Here is a 17,023-nt window from a genome sequence, read left to right as displayed (position 1 = left end):
TATTCAAGGACTTTGTAGAACGGAGCGAGTTATTTTGCTCCAGTATTTACTATACTCGCTTCCCTTATCTGTCCTTGGGCCTCTCAACCATCCTGCTATTTCTAAAATGTGAAAATAAATGTAATCTAGAGATGGGTGTGTTTACACCAGAGACAAAAGAACTTCAGGTCAGAGAGAGTCGCCAATTAGGAGGAGATAGAGGGAGAGGAAGAGGAAGAGGGAGAGGAAGAGGGAGAGGAAGAAAAAAAACACATTTTTTTGCCCCTTTAGCTGAATTCAGCGCTTGCCGGGGCCTTTGCGCTTCTCCCATTTTCCGTTGCTGTGACAACGAGGGGAGAGAGCGGAGAGAGACAGACAGAGGGAAGGGGGGGGGGGGGAAATCAGCTGATTAGTTGGCATGGCAACGGCAAAGATGTAATCCACCAGACACACTCTAATCAATGCCCCGAGCGCAGATGGTCTCCTGAGGATCAGCAAGAAAGAGCCTAGCGGCCATATTGCCCCCCCCCCCCCCCCCCCTCCACACACACTCACAAACACACTCCAACATGATCCCCCCCCCCCAATAGTACAGCTTCCTACCTTACTGGTCACATGCTACAACACTAAGTCCATCACACACACACACACACACACACACACACACACACACACACACACACACACACACACACACACACACACACACACACACACACACACGCGCACAACACACACACACACACACACAAAACATAAATAGAAGCCCGACTGCCCGGAAAAAAATACACAGCTGCTTCTCCCGACTGTAAAATGTGGAAAGCGTATAATGTGCACTCGCTTTGTGCAATGGTGCGTTTCCAGAGTTATTGAACTGACTGAGATTCCAATAAATTTTGACAGTTTTGCTCCTTTATGTGACAATATACACACTTATATAGAAATACCGCATTAGAACATTTGGAGAACCACAGGAACTTTTATTTAACACCTGTTATTAAATATCTGTATTACTGCCATCACTAAGGGAAAACACTAAAGATACCCTGTGCATGCATTACATAGCTTATATCTATAGCTTATATCTATGTATATGACATCTAACAATGGTGGAACTATTCATCATTATATATAATGCTAGAGCATTGTGCTATTGTTGTAAAGTATGTCTAAATAGAACATGATATGCTTTAAAACATTATGACACTTTATTTGGATTGAAAAGGTTGATAATGTAGAGTATATCCTTTTATATTTAGACCTTCAGTATTCCTTTGTGCCACATGAGGGAGCCTGCATGTTCTATTGTTCTGATAATTAAAGCACATTTCATTTCAAATGAAAATCTGGCAAATCCTTCTGTTGGGTTTCACCGATGAGAGGAAACAATAATATTGCTCTCTCCGTCTAAAGTAATTTATCAAAATGATATATCTATATAGTAGTATAGAAGTATCCATATAGTAATATCATGTTTTTCTTTATACAGCTTTTTAAAAACCAACACTTCCATTGTTTGTGTGACACAATTCAATGCAGGTCCTCCATGGAAACACATCTGGAATGGGTGCGCATAATGCACATGTGGATTAGACTAAAGCAGTGCTTGAAAATAATCCGTGTTGTTTAATGGACGCTGAAAATACTCTTTATCTTCTTTTTTTTCATTTTGTTCCATTTGGTCTAATTCCAACAGGAGTTTGACTACTGATTTCAGAGTGAAAGAAGGAAGCAACATGACCCGTTACGCCCCCAAAATATATAAATATATAAATAATGCCTTCCAGAGACGAACGCTGTTAACTGAAAACCACAATCTCCAAATTCTGTGAAAATAACGTTTAAGTCCCTTAAAGAAATCATTTTGCAAAATAAAAAAAGATTGAGGATTAGAAACAACAGATGTTCTGACTCAAAAATGATCCACCCAAAGAAAGACGAGAAGGAACGTTGTAATTAATCCACTAGAACTCAAACTGCTGTGGAGCGATGAAACAAACAAAAAAAAAGGAACTTTGGTGTTTTTCTTCTCCTTCTTTGAAATAAAAACCACGATGGTCATTATGTGTGTGGATGAGTCTTCACGCCCTTTGGGAAACCCATTAAAAGACGGCGTACTTTTGAGGGAAATGAACACTTCTGTACATCACTCCTGAAAGGCTACTTTTGTGCAGCGGAATCCAGTCCTGATGCCTTTAGGTCCTTCCGCCTCCAGTGAAACAACGCCGCACTATTGATTCGGTTTTTTTTCCACGGTGCCCACCGGATCTCCCTCCCCCCCCCCCGCCCCCCCCCCCCAACAAGCTCTCGCCTTCTCTGCGACCGATAAATAAATTGGCTAACCGGGTTTATCGGGAGAAAAAGACTGGTTCAAATCCAACATTTCTCTTTATGAAAACTAAAAGGAGGAGAGTCTCCTTCAATTAAAACAAAAAAAAGTTTTCCATTTAATGGCCCGGCCCCTCACAGAACGTCTCCATCAATCCAGGAGCTGGGGGGGTGGGGGGGTTGTAAATCTTCCCTCACAACCGGGTTCGGGGAGATCTCCGAAAAGAATAACATGTTCAATACTGTACGCGACGATCAATTAACAGCAGAGGAGCCGAAGGTCGTTAAATTGATTATTAGGAGCACGGCGGCTTCTGATGAATGTAAATAGGATCAAAGTTGACTAAATATGCTCAACTGTGGCAACGGGCCGCTGACAAGCGTTATTATCGTACACCTCGACGGTGTCAGTAAGAGTTTAGAGTTAAAGATTATAGCATTAAATGTTATTTATAGCTAATGCATATTTAATCAAAGTGTTTTGCTGTTCACAGATGTTTGATTAATCGAGTAGCCCGATATATTCCACCCCTATGAATAGAATATAATAATGTGCCGCTGCTTTGATTGCAGAATTGATTAAAAGGCCTCAGGTCCAGTATTTCTTGAATGTCCCTCATGGCTTCTGTCAGCGGAGGTCAAAATTGTTAACAAATATATATTTTTTCAAAGTATATAATGTTTATCCCACTGTCAGAAAATAAACAAAATGAAGAAAGGGGTGAACTTCTGCGCACGTTCTTTACAAAGCGTACGGAACACAATGATCGAATCTATTGATCGGGGAAGGAGATCAGTGCTTATTTCATGTAAAAAAACAGGGACTCGGGCCACACAAATGAACTGAAATGAAATGAGTGATCAAAGAAAGACGAGAGCTTCCTGGTGATGAAGGAACTAATATTCACTGCGCTGCTCTTACACACACAGGTGGTCATGGTAACTCTTCAACTCTATTTATATTCTATGCTGCACACATAATAACCAAATGAATACCCTTCCCTGGCATAGGAGGGGGCTGTATTGAGCCCTCAACCCCCCCCCCCCCCCTCTGACATGCACACAGTTGATAACACATCCCCTTGTCAATTTCTCTACTCAGGGAATTAAATTCACTTGAGGTGAGATCACCGTGTCACAAACTGGCCTTTCGCTCTTTGCTCGACCCCCCCCCCCCCTCCCCCCCAGCGTGAAGCACCCCCCCCCCCCCCGACTGGGGCATCAGTAACAAGGGCCGTGCCCTCCGAGCGCACGCACGCCGGTTCGAGAAAAGCAAAGCCTGCTGGGTAGTGAACAGAAGCGCAGCCGGGAGGTGAGGAGGGGGGTGTGGGGGGGGGGGGGGGGGGGGGGGGCTTTTTGGTCAAATTGGCACCCCGTGTGAACTTGTCAACACCTCGACAGCACCGCCCACTGCACCGCCCACTCGCACCCGCCCTGCTAACTCCGCCCACTCGGAAGTGAGCGGCAACGACGTGCCGATAATAAATAGTTGCCAATTTATCTCCACTACATTCCTTTTGTATTCAGTTCTTTTTGCATTATGGGTTTTTTTCTTGCATTAGTTTTCACCTTCTGTTTCATTTCTGCAGTCAGAATGCTTTGCGCCTTTGGGATAATTCTGGTTCGATAAACCTCCAGTGTATTTTTCCCACAGGTGTGGCAATTATTTCTGTTGGTGCAATGTGGGAACACGTCGATGTGATATGATATGACATCACTACAATTAGGACCAGAAGACAATCACACGATGGCCAACGCTGGACATGGATTTTTGCTGATGTGAAAATGAATATAGAAAGGAGGGCCGACGTATTGGAACAAACCATGTGGTTGAATTCTGAGTGGTTATATGAGTCCCACCGCAAAGGACATGGCGACAATGAGCAGAAAATCTTACAATATTCTCATTGATTTCATGACGTGGCACCGTCATGAAATTAATGAGAATATTGTAAGATTTTCATTGACTAAGATCTGACTTTAAAGCTCAGACTTGATGAGGTTGACAAAAGATGAGAAAATGCTGGAAAAAAAAGCAAGAAGGTCAAATTACTGAATGCCTTACGATGTGCTAACATAATACTATTTTTTAGATTCTGCTGTAGCTTTTGACCCGATGAGGCATTAACAGTGTTGGTTCGGTTCTGTTCGTTAATCCTGCGTCTCGTTGTGCATGATTTGATGTTCTCCTTCTCTTAATGTAAAATAAGTAGGGTGCCTCTTCCTGTATGACGCCTTTTGTTGGTGAATAAACACCAGAAATAAAGACAACGATTTTTACAAAAAAAGAGTTCTTTTCTCAAACATGGCCATGCCAATAAAACCAAATAAAAAAATTGAAATTTTACAGAGAGAGAGAGAGAAAGATAGCATGTAGAGAGAGAGAGAGAGAGAGAGAGAGAGTGGAAGAGCAAGAGAGCGAGATGGGAGCTGGGGATGATTTCTCTAGGGATGAAAGATGTGAGTGAGTGTGCACGTGTGTGTGCGCACGTGTGTGGGTGTGTGCGTTTGTGTTGAGGGTGGGTGTGTGTGTGTGTGTGTGTGTGTGTGTGGGGGGGGGGGATGAGAGAGAGCGGTGGAGTAGCGAGAGCGAGCGAGCAGAGAAGCAGCGAGTCAGGAAGGAAGGGGGATGAGAGAGAGGGGGAGACGAGGTGGAGGAGGGCGATAGGAGGGAGGGAGGGAGGGAGGGGGGAGAGGGGCAGCAGTGAAGGGGGGTGGGGGGTGGCGAGGGGGGGTTGAGAAAAGCGAGGTGAGGCAGAGCTGATTGAGATTCGGGCCTCCAGAGCTGCAGGCTCCTGCTGCTGGGAGCTCAGGGAGAACACGCTCACTTATTGGAATTCTGTTTTTTCTTTTTTCTTCTTCTAATGAATTAATTCTTCTCATCCAATTTAGGTGAAGATGAAAAGAGAGCAGCGCTGCGAGCATCAAATTTAGCTTTTTGTTGACCGGGGCCCGGGCCGCTCCGGTTCTGTTCGGCGCGGTTAATATCGGACACTTGTAATATATTAGTTTTTTTTTTTCTTTTTCTTTTGGGGAGCCTTGTTTACAAAAAGCAAACAACAGCGACATAAAATACATTTCCTGTGCATGTTATTGGGGATGTTTCATAAGCATTTACTGATACGATAAGACAAAGAAACTACCCCTTCCGACACACACACACACACACACACACACAAACAACCACTACATGAATACAAATCCATGCACCCTCCACATTTACATAAAAACTGATACGACAAACCCATTCTTCACAAACCCATATGTATGCAGCCAGGCAAGTCCCGTGCACATACACATCTGATGATTGTAGAATTTGACTCTGGTATGTTAAATAAAGGTCCTCCTCCACAATAATCCAAAACTTCTCCCTGGGTGAACACTTTCTTTCCTCAGAATCCAACTTGAAACGTTTCTATTGGGTTGAAGCCTGGCTTTAAAAGCGAGTAGATGAATGTAGGCTGATGGTTTATAAGCAAAGTCTTTTTTGAGGATCTTGTTCATTCACACAATTGTCAAACCAAAGTGACATCAGAGTGGATATTTCATCATTAGAACACTTAGATGAGCAAATTTTCCAATCATTGAAAATGATCATAAGCTTTAGTAGTATCATAAGACTTTTATTTGTCTCAATTTTGTGTATTTTTAATTTAGGGTAACCATTGTGCAAATGCGTTTGTGTGAGAAATAAAGGAATATCAGTCAATAGGTCATTATAAGACTTTTCTAAGCTCTCAAATATCGACCAAAGCCTCAAATAACTTACAGGGTTCAGAGTCTAGTTTGAACCGTTTACTGCTTGAATCAAATCTAAACGCAGCCTAATAACTATTTATAAAAAAACAAATCTGTTAAAGGTGAAAACAGCTAATTCTCATATTGAATTGGATTCCCAGTTAATTCAAAAACAAGACTGAAAAAGGCCAATCGCTGACAATGTGTCCATAAAAATGACCAATGCAAAGAAATTCTTGCATCCGGTTGATTTATATTAAAAACTACTGAAGCAATCTGACTTTTCTGCAGAAATTAATATTTTAGATCTCAATTTTTGCTGCGGTATTTTTAAATTCACCTCTTTAACTTTCGGTCGTTTGCCAAAAACACGACAAAGTCCTGAAAACAGGAGCACGTGGGGCTGTTTGGCGGCTCAGACAGCCGGCAGCGTCAGAGGCAGACACCTTCTTTCCGGCTCATGGGGGGAGGGGGGAGGGAGGGGATTCTACCCCCAAAGACAAAAGCAGAGGAGCTCAGCTCGCGTCCTTTTCACAAGACCTCGGTGTCAGGTTTGGATTATCTCTCCTGTGCAATCTGTCCCCCCCCCACCCCTCCCTGCCCAGCTTCACTCATCCTGCACACTAAACCGCACTCCTCAAAGATCTTATTTAAGTCGCCTTAGCTTTGCCTTTTTGGAGTTCCCGAGGGCTTAAGACTGCCGACATGTTTAACTTGAGGAGTGCCGCCGGCAGTGTTTTTTTTTTTTTTTTTTTCGGGGTCTGCTGGAAAGGCCGAAATGCTGATAAGCAAAGAGGGTGAATATGACGACGTGTGACAATTTCTGCCCATCAAATGTAAGGACCGATATGTATTTGGAAAGGTAGGGTGCATTTTTGCAGGAACAGTTCATGTGAAAACACTATCGGTACTATAAGTACACACAGTGAAACAGTGTATTTTACGGTTAGATACTCTTTAACAGCTCTGGAATGTAAATTACCACATTTACAAAGGTACTGTGCTATGAAAGTATTTCCTTTTATATAAGAGTAAGACAGCAATTGTTACGTGAGGTTACGTACTTTATTGGATAAGTGTAAGTCAAGGTTATTTGCCATGTTTAAATCATATATATAAAATACAAATAAACGACTATGTAGCAGAACAGGTGAAATACTTTTAATGTACTTTTTAACACTGTTTTATTTTATTAAAATCTGCTCTGTCACCTTAAGCAACAGGTCAATGAACTTGGCAGATGATGAATCTGAATTTCTAAGATAAATAATAATAAATAATTGTTCCAACAAATAAAAGAAAGATTTGCCCATGTTTGACAGTGTGTGAGACTCGGACACAATGAAACCTTCAGGAAAAGAAGGACCAAAGGGGTGCAAACAGATTTGATCTGTAACAAGTTAAACACCTGGTCGGCTCCATTAGCATAGCATGTGATCAATTATTCATGGTGAGGGGTGGTGGGGGGGCTCGGGGGTCAGGCGTTACCTTGGTAAACATTGGCTTCCCGTGCTGGGTGACCATGGTGCACTGATCGCAGTCCAGGGTGATGCAGGAGTTGTGGAAGGACTCCTTGGAGTGCTTGAGGATGTAGTGGAGCTCGCTGACCCCCCCCTCGAACACCGTGCTGAAATAACGGGGGATCAACGTCCGGCCGATTGCTGCGGGGGGACAAAAGAAGAGAGCACAGAGATGCTGAATGCATGAGAGAGGGGGGGCAGACGTACAGTCGGTGGATTTTCAGTAGGGCTGCACGGTACACCGGTTCAAACGGTATGAGATCTCCTTACGGTAAGATTTTTTTAGTTACGATTTGTTGAAAAGTCTGTAAAGCCTCTGGTGGCAACACTAGTAGCCACAACAAGCTAACGAGCTAACACCCTAACAGTTGTCCAGCGAGTGGCGAGCAGCTGTTCGTTTTTTGGGTTCAATGAATGAATGTGTTTAAAAGCAATACCGCGATATACCGGTATACCGTCAGAATGTTTATTGATACCGCGATATACCGGGATACCGTCAGAATGTTTCTTAATACCGCGATATGGATTTTTTGGTCCAACCGCGCAGCCCTAATTTTCAGTGTGCAAAACAGATGCTTGATAAGGACATCTGCTGCTGTAGATTCATTAATCAAGATTCATATTTTATTGGCTGTCAAAAGCTCCTTGGAGGAAGAAAATGATCAGATGTTCAAATGGAAATAATTACAACAACGTTCTTCCTGTTGGACCCTTTTTTCTATCGCGCAAAATCAGAAGCAGCACTGAGTCTGCTGTATATTGATCGGACCTCTGGACTCATTACAGCTGGTCGCTCTTAATGCTGCCAACGTCGTCTTCATTCGTATTCCTCCCTCGCCTCGCTCTCATTAACAGCTGAGGAGCCTTTAAAATGGGACCGAACGATGAGTAGATAACAATAGGCACAAATCATTTTGAGCACCGCTGTAGTAATCATTAGAAATCTGAATGAACCCACAGCTAAATATACGCCATCGAGCCGCAGGCGCCCTGCCGATCGCGCTCGATTGTTTGAGTCGAGATTCCCCCGATGCAACAGGCGAGCTACGGATTTACGGGAGCTATTTGATTGGCTGAAGCCTTTGTAACGACGCCTCAGGAAACCTCAGAAGGAAAAGATGAAATTAGAGTAAGATTTCCCCCTTGAAACATGTCAAATAAATCTTAAGTTCATCTCTATCCGACACGTCTGAAGATTAAAAACTTTTCTTGAAACAACTGACAAGATGAAGAATTTGGGCCTCTCCACTCAGGTCTTCTGTAAGACGTGACACTGCATGTCACATGACTCTCCCTTTTAGTTAGTAAGTATTCAACTGAATTATAAAGATGGACGACTTGTGCGGCACAAACTTTCTTAAACTTTTCCTAAAGAGACAATGAACGGGGGGGGGGGTTTGGCCCTCGGGCCTCGCCTGGCTTCTATCTCCTGCTCGCTGACTTCAAGGAGAGGAATAGATGATACACACAGAGAGAAGGGCTTACTTTTCCCATTGCATTATGGATGCATTGCAATGACATGCAGGACACACATTCTGAATACCTGGATGCATTTTATAGTATTAAATCATGTTTCAATCATGAAAATATAGCATGCTGTTTTCACTGAGGAGCTTCCTCACAAGGCTTCTGGAACCAAAACCACGCCCCCCCAAATAGCTCAGAGACTCTTTGTCCCCTCGATGTCAGTGGAAATCCTGGTAAGATATCCTTACTACACGTGTCCACCAGAACAAATTCTTCTACATTACAGCTCCTTCCGTTTACTGACAAAAATGTAAACTTCATACGTCTCCGCAATCACCTTTCTAGAAGAAAAGTTAATTGTTTTAATTAGTTAATTGTAAAATAAATACTTCATTTCGTGACTAGCCGGGGGTTTTGCAGCGTGGGCGGAGCGTTTCTTTTTCAGTGCTTGGAAACAATAACGTGAGGGAAAAAGGGAAGAATGAGGTGTTTGACTCTTCAATGCACAACTTAATATGTAGATCGGGGTTCTGCACGTTCACTTCAGACAAGTGTCGGGTCCAGTTTGGATCAGCGATCGACGGGTTTGAAGGTTTATCAGACACAGCGGGACAGAATTCTGGCTCTGGCGACTTTTGTAATTTCCACATTAGAACTAACATTACAAAATGATCCATCAAATGTGTGCTGCTACATTTCAGCAAATATCAGCACTGGTCCCCCCCCCCCCCCCCACCCCCCATCAGAATGGCCCCATTAAAATCAAAGAGGAGGCTGCAATTTTTTGGTCAGGGCTAATGTTTGTCTGAACAGCAGCCAGGTTGTATTTACAGCAATGGGAGGGTTGTGGAGCAGCTCGGCTAATTAGAACAAATGTCCAATGGTAAAAAAAAAAAAAACAACAACAAAAAAAAACCATCATCCACACATGTTGGTTTTCATTTGATTTGTAAAGCCTGATCTTCAGTAAATAAATTATTAATTAATAATAATGAACAAACTAAGCGCAGTGATAAACACCTCGTTACCATTTAAGCAAAGAACTTTTCAAGTTTTTCGTTTTTGGAATCAACCCTCTAATCCCACTGAGTGTCAGCGACCCGGTCCGCACGCCAGAATATTAAATAACGCCCAAAAACAACAACAACAACAAACACGAAACCCAGACTTTGGGATCGTGACGGCGAGCGCGTCGGGGCGTCCTTTAGCCTCGCGCCTCGAACCGCCCCTCAAATCTGCGTCATCGGAGCGCTGCTGCAAGGAAGCACACGGCCTCTGATTTCAAGCAGAAATAATCCATCTCAGAGTCCACACTCGGCTGGTGAGTATTGTGCTCTCTCTCTCTCTCTCTCTCTCTCTCCTTCCCCCAGGGTGGGTGGTCAGGAGGCGATGGGTGTGTGTGTGAGGGGGGGGTTGGGGGTAAAGCCTTGGAATAAAACTTCATTTCGAAGTGAAATGTCCCCAAAGACAGTGTCTCCAGAGGCCCTTGAGGTCAAACCTGGATGGCCTCAATTGAGAGAGAGAGAGAGAGAGAGGCAGAGGAAGATGAGGATGATGTTGGGTAAGGGTATGGGTGACTCGGGAAGGGGGAGACAACGAGGGAGATGGGGGGGGGGTGGCGGGCAGGGAGTGTACCCGTGACTGGCATCTTTTTCAAATTCGATAAAGTCAGGCATGACTAAATAACACATATAATGTTTGGCATTGTGAGCAGTGGCTGTGGGAGGAAGGGAGGGAGGGAGGGGGAGCTGCAGGGTCCGCTCGGCATGGATGGCTGTGTAAACGATGCTCTCCCTCTCGCTCTCTCTCTCTCTCTCTCCTCCCTCGCTCGGTCTCCACCACGGTTGAAAAACAAAGTACGTCTACGAGTGGAGTTGACTGCTAATGCGGAGGAGCTCTGAGGAGACGAGGGGGAGGGAGGGAGGGTGGATGGGGGGAGCGGTGTGTTTGTGGTGGTGGTGGTGGTGGTGGGGGTTGGAGGTGGGGTGAAGAGGGATCGGGATGGGGAAAGAAAAAAAAAAAAAAAGAGCGAGGAATGAAAGAGAGAGCGAGGGAGTAGAGAGATGAAAAAAAAATAAGGGTTGTCAATGAGGGAGACGACTCACACTGAGAAGTAATGGGAGGGAGGGAGAGGGAAAGCGAGAAGGGGGGGGGGGGGGGCAGGGAGGGAGGGAGGGGGGGATGCTCAGGTGAATTCACAGATCTGGCTCCTGCCCGCCTCGCCGAGCCAGGCAGCAGTTTTCGGTCGCGTCCTCTCAACCAAAACTGTCCCAATAAAAGCCAGTGTGCGTAACCCGGGGCGACGGCGGGACAGATAAGCGTGTAATGGCAGCCATGCTGGCAGCTTTTTCGGATCATTTTGAGCTCGGCAGTCGTACGTTTCCCTCCAAATACTTTCCAGGCTCCCTCCACTCTGTATTTACTCTGGCCCAGCTAACGCTTTAGCCGCGTTGCCGTAGTGCAGCGGGGGGCTCGTTTTCTTGCTCAAGTGCCCTTTCAGAGGAAATCTGACTTTACTTTTGTATCCTCCATCTACAATGTTCAGACGCCATCGAGGGATGAAAGCATGTGAGTTTGGAACGTCAGTTGGACAAAATTCGGAATAAATTGAGGGCGTCTCCTTCATGGCGTCGTCACGAATTGCCAGATTAACGTATCGGGACAATTATCGTTATCTGCACCCAGACAAGAGTCCAAAGTAACATCAGCTCCATATTCAGTCAATTCAGACCTCTGTGAAACCGAGATGAGCCGAGACAGAGAGGCTGAATGTTTGGATCTTGATAAATTACTTCAGAAAAGGATTTTTCTGTTGAAATAATTAACCAACTTGTCATGCAGAACCAGTTCCAGTGGTAAACGATTTAGACCCCCCAAAAAAAGAAACGTAAACTGCCACAAAAACCGTCCTGAGAGGTAAAAAGAGAAGAATTTCTCTTGCACACAAGAACAAAGTGTGGACAGGAGAAGAAGTCCGAAATGATCAACGCCGCCCACTGAAAAAGGCGCCTCATCAGCCGCACGTCGCAGCTCCATGTCGACGACATCATCATTCATCTTTCAATAGTCAGATCACACACACTCACCGACCAGCCAAACAAACCCCCCTCTTCCTCTCTTTCCATCTCTTCTTCTTCTTCCTCCTCTTCCTCCTCCCCTGCCCCGTGCTGATTGGCCCGTCCTCAGACGCGGGGCCCTCCAGAGATACAGATTAGCTGGCCCGAACACGACGAGCAGCAGCAGCAGCAGCATATGCCTCTCAAGTAATGTGGACCCAAACATGCAATTTACAAATAATTAACGTGCTGTTAATTAGTCACATTAATTCATGCCACTTTGTTGGGATTGTTTCGCCCCCCGTCTCTCCCCCCCCCTCTCTGTGTCGGACTCCCGCCAGCAAACCTCACCCAGCGAGACGGCGAGAGAGAGAGCGCTTCTTCTGCTCCGGAGCGAGAGCAGGGCGCCAGAAGAAAGAAAAAAGGGCCGCCGGCTGGTGTACACACACACACACGCACACACACACACACACACACAATCGCACACACTCAAGAACACACTCCACCAGAATTGTATCCATATATGGTTAATATTCATATTCATGGAATGCATGCTCACATGTGCACACCCACACACCAACAATCCTAATACATCCAGATGTATGTGTGTGCGTGTGCGGGTGTGTGCGTTTGTGTTGATGCTGGAGATACGTGCAGAAAGTGCAAAACACGTTATTCCATATCGTAGTGATTCACAACAAATGCAATGGAAATGTCTCAAAGCTTTGACACATTCTTCCTTCTGATGTCATGCAATACAGCTTTAAAAATCAGGTCACAAATGTTTGGTTTTCCTTCTGTCAGAAAAGGTTAAACAATCTCTTCAAACAGCTGCAGTTTTTAGTGGTGGTGCGTTTGTGGGGGACTATTTTCAGTTGTGCATTAACACACATTAATGAGACCCCATGCTGATTGTAATAATGCGACGTAGCACCCAGCGCAGTACTGAGTGATACGGATGCATCAAGCTGGGAGCGCACAGACTTCTTACTCAATTCTTCTATTTTTGTTACAGGAGAAATACACAACGCCACGAACATTATTTGCATTATTTGATCAATAATCCTCACATAATCCATCCCAAAAAATAATTAATGAATAATAGAAACATGTGAAGTTAGTGCAGCGATGTGCATCTTCTTCTTTTGTGTTCTATGTAACTTGCAATATATTTGCATGCACATGTGTGTGAACGATGTTTATGGAGGGAGGCATGTTTTATGTGAGCGTGTGTGCGCGTGTGTGTGTGTGTGTGTGTGTGTGCGCGCGTGCATCCAGTGTGTCTCAGCATGTCTGACTGTTTGGTATCGCTGCACGAGAGAGACGAGTGGAGCTATCCGGTGTCCATTCCAACACTCTCACGCGCATAAAGCACCACGTGTACAGTACCGATGCTCCTGGGGGGTGAGGGGGGGGGGGGGGTGCAGCTACGTAAACAATATGCACACCCGCATACACAATATGCACACCCACACACACGGAGGAAAATAGACACATGTAAACATGCAGAGATGCGCCTGCAAAGTGAACTATCACCTCCACCCTCCCCCATGAATAAATGGAGCAGCCATTCATTGGCTTCATCCATTCAAACAGGTAAGACCTTTCAAATGAATAATTAAACGGCATGTTTTTCATTGGGGTTTTTTTCTCGTCTGTGTATACAACTGTGAATAAAAGCTGAATGTTTACACCAATATCATGGCAGCAAACACTTCGCCCCTCCTTGCCATGGACAGTAGAGGCCACAGACGTTGTGAACGTCACCTGAACGCCGGCAAACCTGAAGATTCATTTGAGATGCATCTCTGCTCTGCAGATGCTGTCTGGTCATGAATCACCCATGTAATAAATAAATAAATGGTGACAATGTAAAAGGATTAGAGTAAAGTATACGATGATCATCCCCATACTCGTTCAGCTTTAATAAGTTGCTTCAGTCATTTCTGGGTCGAGGATTTATTACAAAGATTCGGAAACTTTCTACAAATAACACATTTGAGGAACAGCAAAGGAACAATCTACGTTAGATGGATAAGAAGAAGTCCGGGCAAAATGCTGTGATGTGATTCGGTATCAAAAGATTTTGACATTTTAACATCTCGGCACAAATTGCTTCTTTGTCGATCGGATGGGGAATAGTTCTGTCCTGAAAAAAAAGCCCCTTATTGTCAACATAGGTGGAGCATTTGGAGACCTGTGGGTTCCACAGGACCCATTTTCATTGATATCTCGAAGGGAGACATCAAGGGACTGCTGTTATAACGCTGAAGCTCGTTCTTCCCAAATAAAAGCGCAGTATTTAACTCTCAAACGGCGCCTGCTGAAGCCTCTGAAAGGACAGCGGAGTCGGCCCGGGGGCGTCGCAGCCCACAAGGAGGGAGAGAGGTCAAGGGTCATCATCCGATATCTGCAAAGAACAGACAGTCTCCTGCATCGAGGGGTTGATTATTTCATCAGCCACAGATTAAAGACACCTCCATCCTTTGAAAAGTGCCATCATTTGTGTCTAATTTTGAACCATCATCAGTTTTGCATCGTGAGAGTTTTTTTTTTTTCTTCCTCCTTCTCTAAATGACCTCAGTTCAGAATGAGACCGGTCTCACCCGGGCCACTCAAGACTCGTCAGCACTGTCCAGGGGGTTGATGATTAAATCCTTGTGCTGCTAGTGTACGGACACATTTTTTTAAAAGCGGTGAAGGAAAAAAAAAAAAAAAAGAAGAAGAAAAGAAGAAAGAAACAGGCCAGAATGTCAGGAGATACTCGGTGGGCGATTATGCAGCAAAAGCTCTCCGCAGTGCAGGAGAGACCAGGATGGAAATGAGAAGGGAGACAGCAAGTAAGACATCGTGCATGATCCATAATGTCTGCACGCTCAGAGTAATCATCAGACTTTAGTGCTGGGTCAATCGATAGAGCAAGGCACCAATAGTTAAGGGGTTCAATTCCTTGTGTGGTAACCTCCTTCCACTGACATTTACAAACGCCCCCCCCCCCCCCCCCCCCATTCCCTCCCATTCTCCCGTTCTTATTATCTCCATTCTACGTTATTATGATGAACTGTGTGTACGTATCATGTCGTGTCGCGTTGCTTAAGCTGAGTGAAAAGCAAACACAAACCGACACGTGGGATCACCGGCGGAAGCTAATGTGTTGACAGCGGCGTAATTGTCGGAAGCATCTGTTTTCCCGGGGGGGGGGGGGGGGGGGGGCCTTGATTCGCAACGCCGCTGCTCCACATTTGTACATTTTAAGGCTTTCAGCTCTCTCTTTCAAGTGATTCCATTCTCGGGCGGTTAGAAAAATGACTGCGCAGGGATTCAGTCCCCCTCCCATGCCCCCCCCCCCCAATCCTCCCCTCTCCCGAAGGATGGCGCCTGACGTTCCAGTGTGTAACCTGGCGGCGTACACGCGCAGAGAGAGGAGTTGGAGTCGAGCAAACAGATCATGAGACCCGGGGCAGCCTCAGATGGGTCAAATGGACCTTTTGTTTTTCAAATCAATGAGCTAAGCTAAAAAAAAAATACTGTTAAAATGGATTATTGTAAGCTGCTGCTGTTGATGATGATGAGATGATGATGAGAATAAAAGTACAACGTTCCAACCAAGAGTCGGTTGCACTATTAACCAAAGCCATTTGACTTTGAACTGTAGCTCCTGGCCGGTGTGTCTAACCTCAATCAGGAATTCCTTCTAAAGTTACATTTTAACAGGAAACCCAACAAACACACGAGTACCAGGAAAAGCTGGTTCATCTCTCATTCATTTCTGACATTGGGTTTTGACCCCTCATCTTTTAATCAGTAGATTTCTTTTTGGCCTGAAGAACATGAATTTATTCGACAAGCGGCTCTACTAAATGGACGCATGACTCTTTGAATGAACGTGTGAAACGTGGGTCTTTTTGGGCAATCTATGTGAAATCGGAGCCCGTCCTTATCGACATCAGACCAAAGGTCGAGTACAGGCCGGCGCCGGGTGTACGGCAACAACACGGCGCGGAGAGAAAGGGTTAATCGCATCGCTCACACACACACACACACACACACACATGCACATACACAAACACACGCACACACACCAGAATGTGGGAATCACTGCCAAGAACATAAAATATTCATCAGTCATAAAACTTTAATTCTCTCTCTCTCTCTCTCCCCCCAAACATTGAAGAAGGAAGAACTTATAAAATTCCCCCCCAAAAAATCTGTTGTATCTTTACTTCCATGTTGTGTAATTACTTCATTTCAAGACAATTAAAAGCATTATTATGTTCTTCTTGGTTTATTTTAGGACAAACAAACAGGTGCTCAGGTCACAGTTTAATATTACAGGACCATCTGCATATTCAAATCATATCAAGTTGTGTATAATGTGGCCTCAGAGACACTTTTATGAACTTATTAACTACCAGGATGCAACGAGTAAGAAAACAGTGTGACGTAGATGTTCATGTCTCCTTCACTCTGACTTTACTGGACGAAGACACGTGCAGACGTCTTCACCCCCCCCTCGGGTCGCCACTTCCAACGGACCTTTTGTCTTTCACAGCTCTCTTCAAAACTGATTTTGTTGTTTTGGTTTTGTTCGACGCGACGTCGAAAATGATGAAAGTAGCAATTCCCACAGGGAGAAAATCAAGATTGCGAACGTCTTTGTCTGGTTTTCTCAACATCTGCAGACCGGTTTCGGCTGAATGGACCTCTATCATTTTGACTCTCCCAGCAGGAATCTGGAGGGGGGCGGGGGGAGATAAGGACGGGAATGTAACAAGAGAGAGAGAGAGAAAGAGAGAGGGAGAGAGAGACTCATCTCCGGTCACCCTCATCAAACCTCAGGCCACGCGTGGATGGCGAATGTTTGGGCGGCGAGGGACGCGGGAGTGAGAGGAGACGATGGGGGAGGGTGGGGGTGGGGGGGGGGGGGAGAGGAGG

At 45.0% G+C, this 17,023-nt stretch overlaps 1 protein-coding gene across 1 annotated transcript in view; it reads right to left on the bottom strand.

Annotated features, from left to right (window-relative positions):
- The window catches only part of ldb2a (LIM domain binding 2a), a 43,935-nt gene that overhangs the window by 5,935 nt on the left and 20,977 nt on the right, over positions 1 to 17,023 (bottom strand). Inside the window, exons 3-5 of the mRNA XM_062558623.1 lie at positions 7,507 to 7,706; positions 4,276 to 4,502; positions 288 to 319 (exon numbers count right to left, since the gene is read on the bottom strand). Of these exons, the coding sequence (XP_062414607.1) occupies positions 288 to 319; positions 4,276 to 4,502; positions 7,507 to 7,706 (459 nt within the window). The remainder of the gene's footprint in view (positions 1 to 287; positions 320 to 4,275; positions 4,503 to 7,506; positions 7,707 to 17,023) is intronic.

Source organism: Pungitius pungitius, chromosome 2 (assembly GCF_949316345.1).
Source record: "Pungitius pungitius chromosome 2, fPunPun2.1, whole genome shotgun sequence".
Lineage (NCBI taxonomy): Eukaryota > Metazoa > Chordata > Actinopteri > Perciformes > Gasterosteidae > Pungitius > Pungitius pungitius.
The sequence above is the reverse complement of the archived record's forward strand: the minus strand, read 5'-3'. Positions and strand labels throughout refer to the sequence as shown.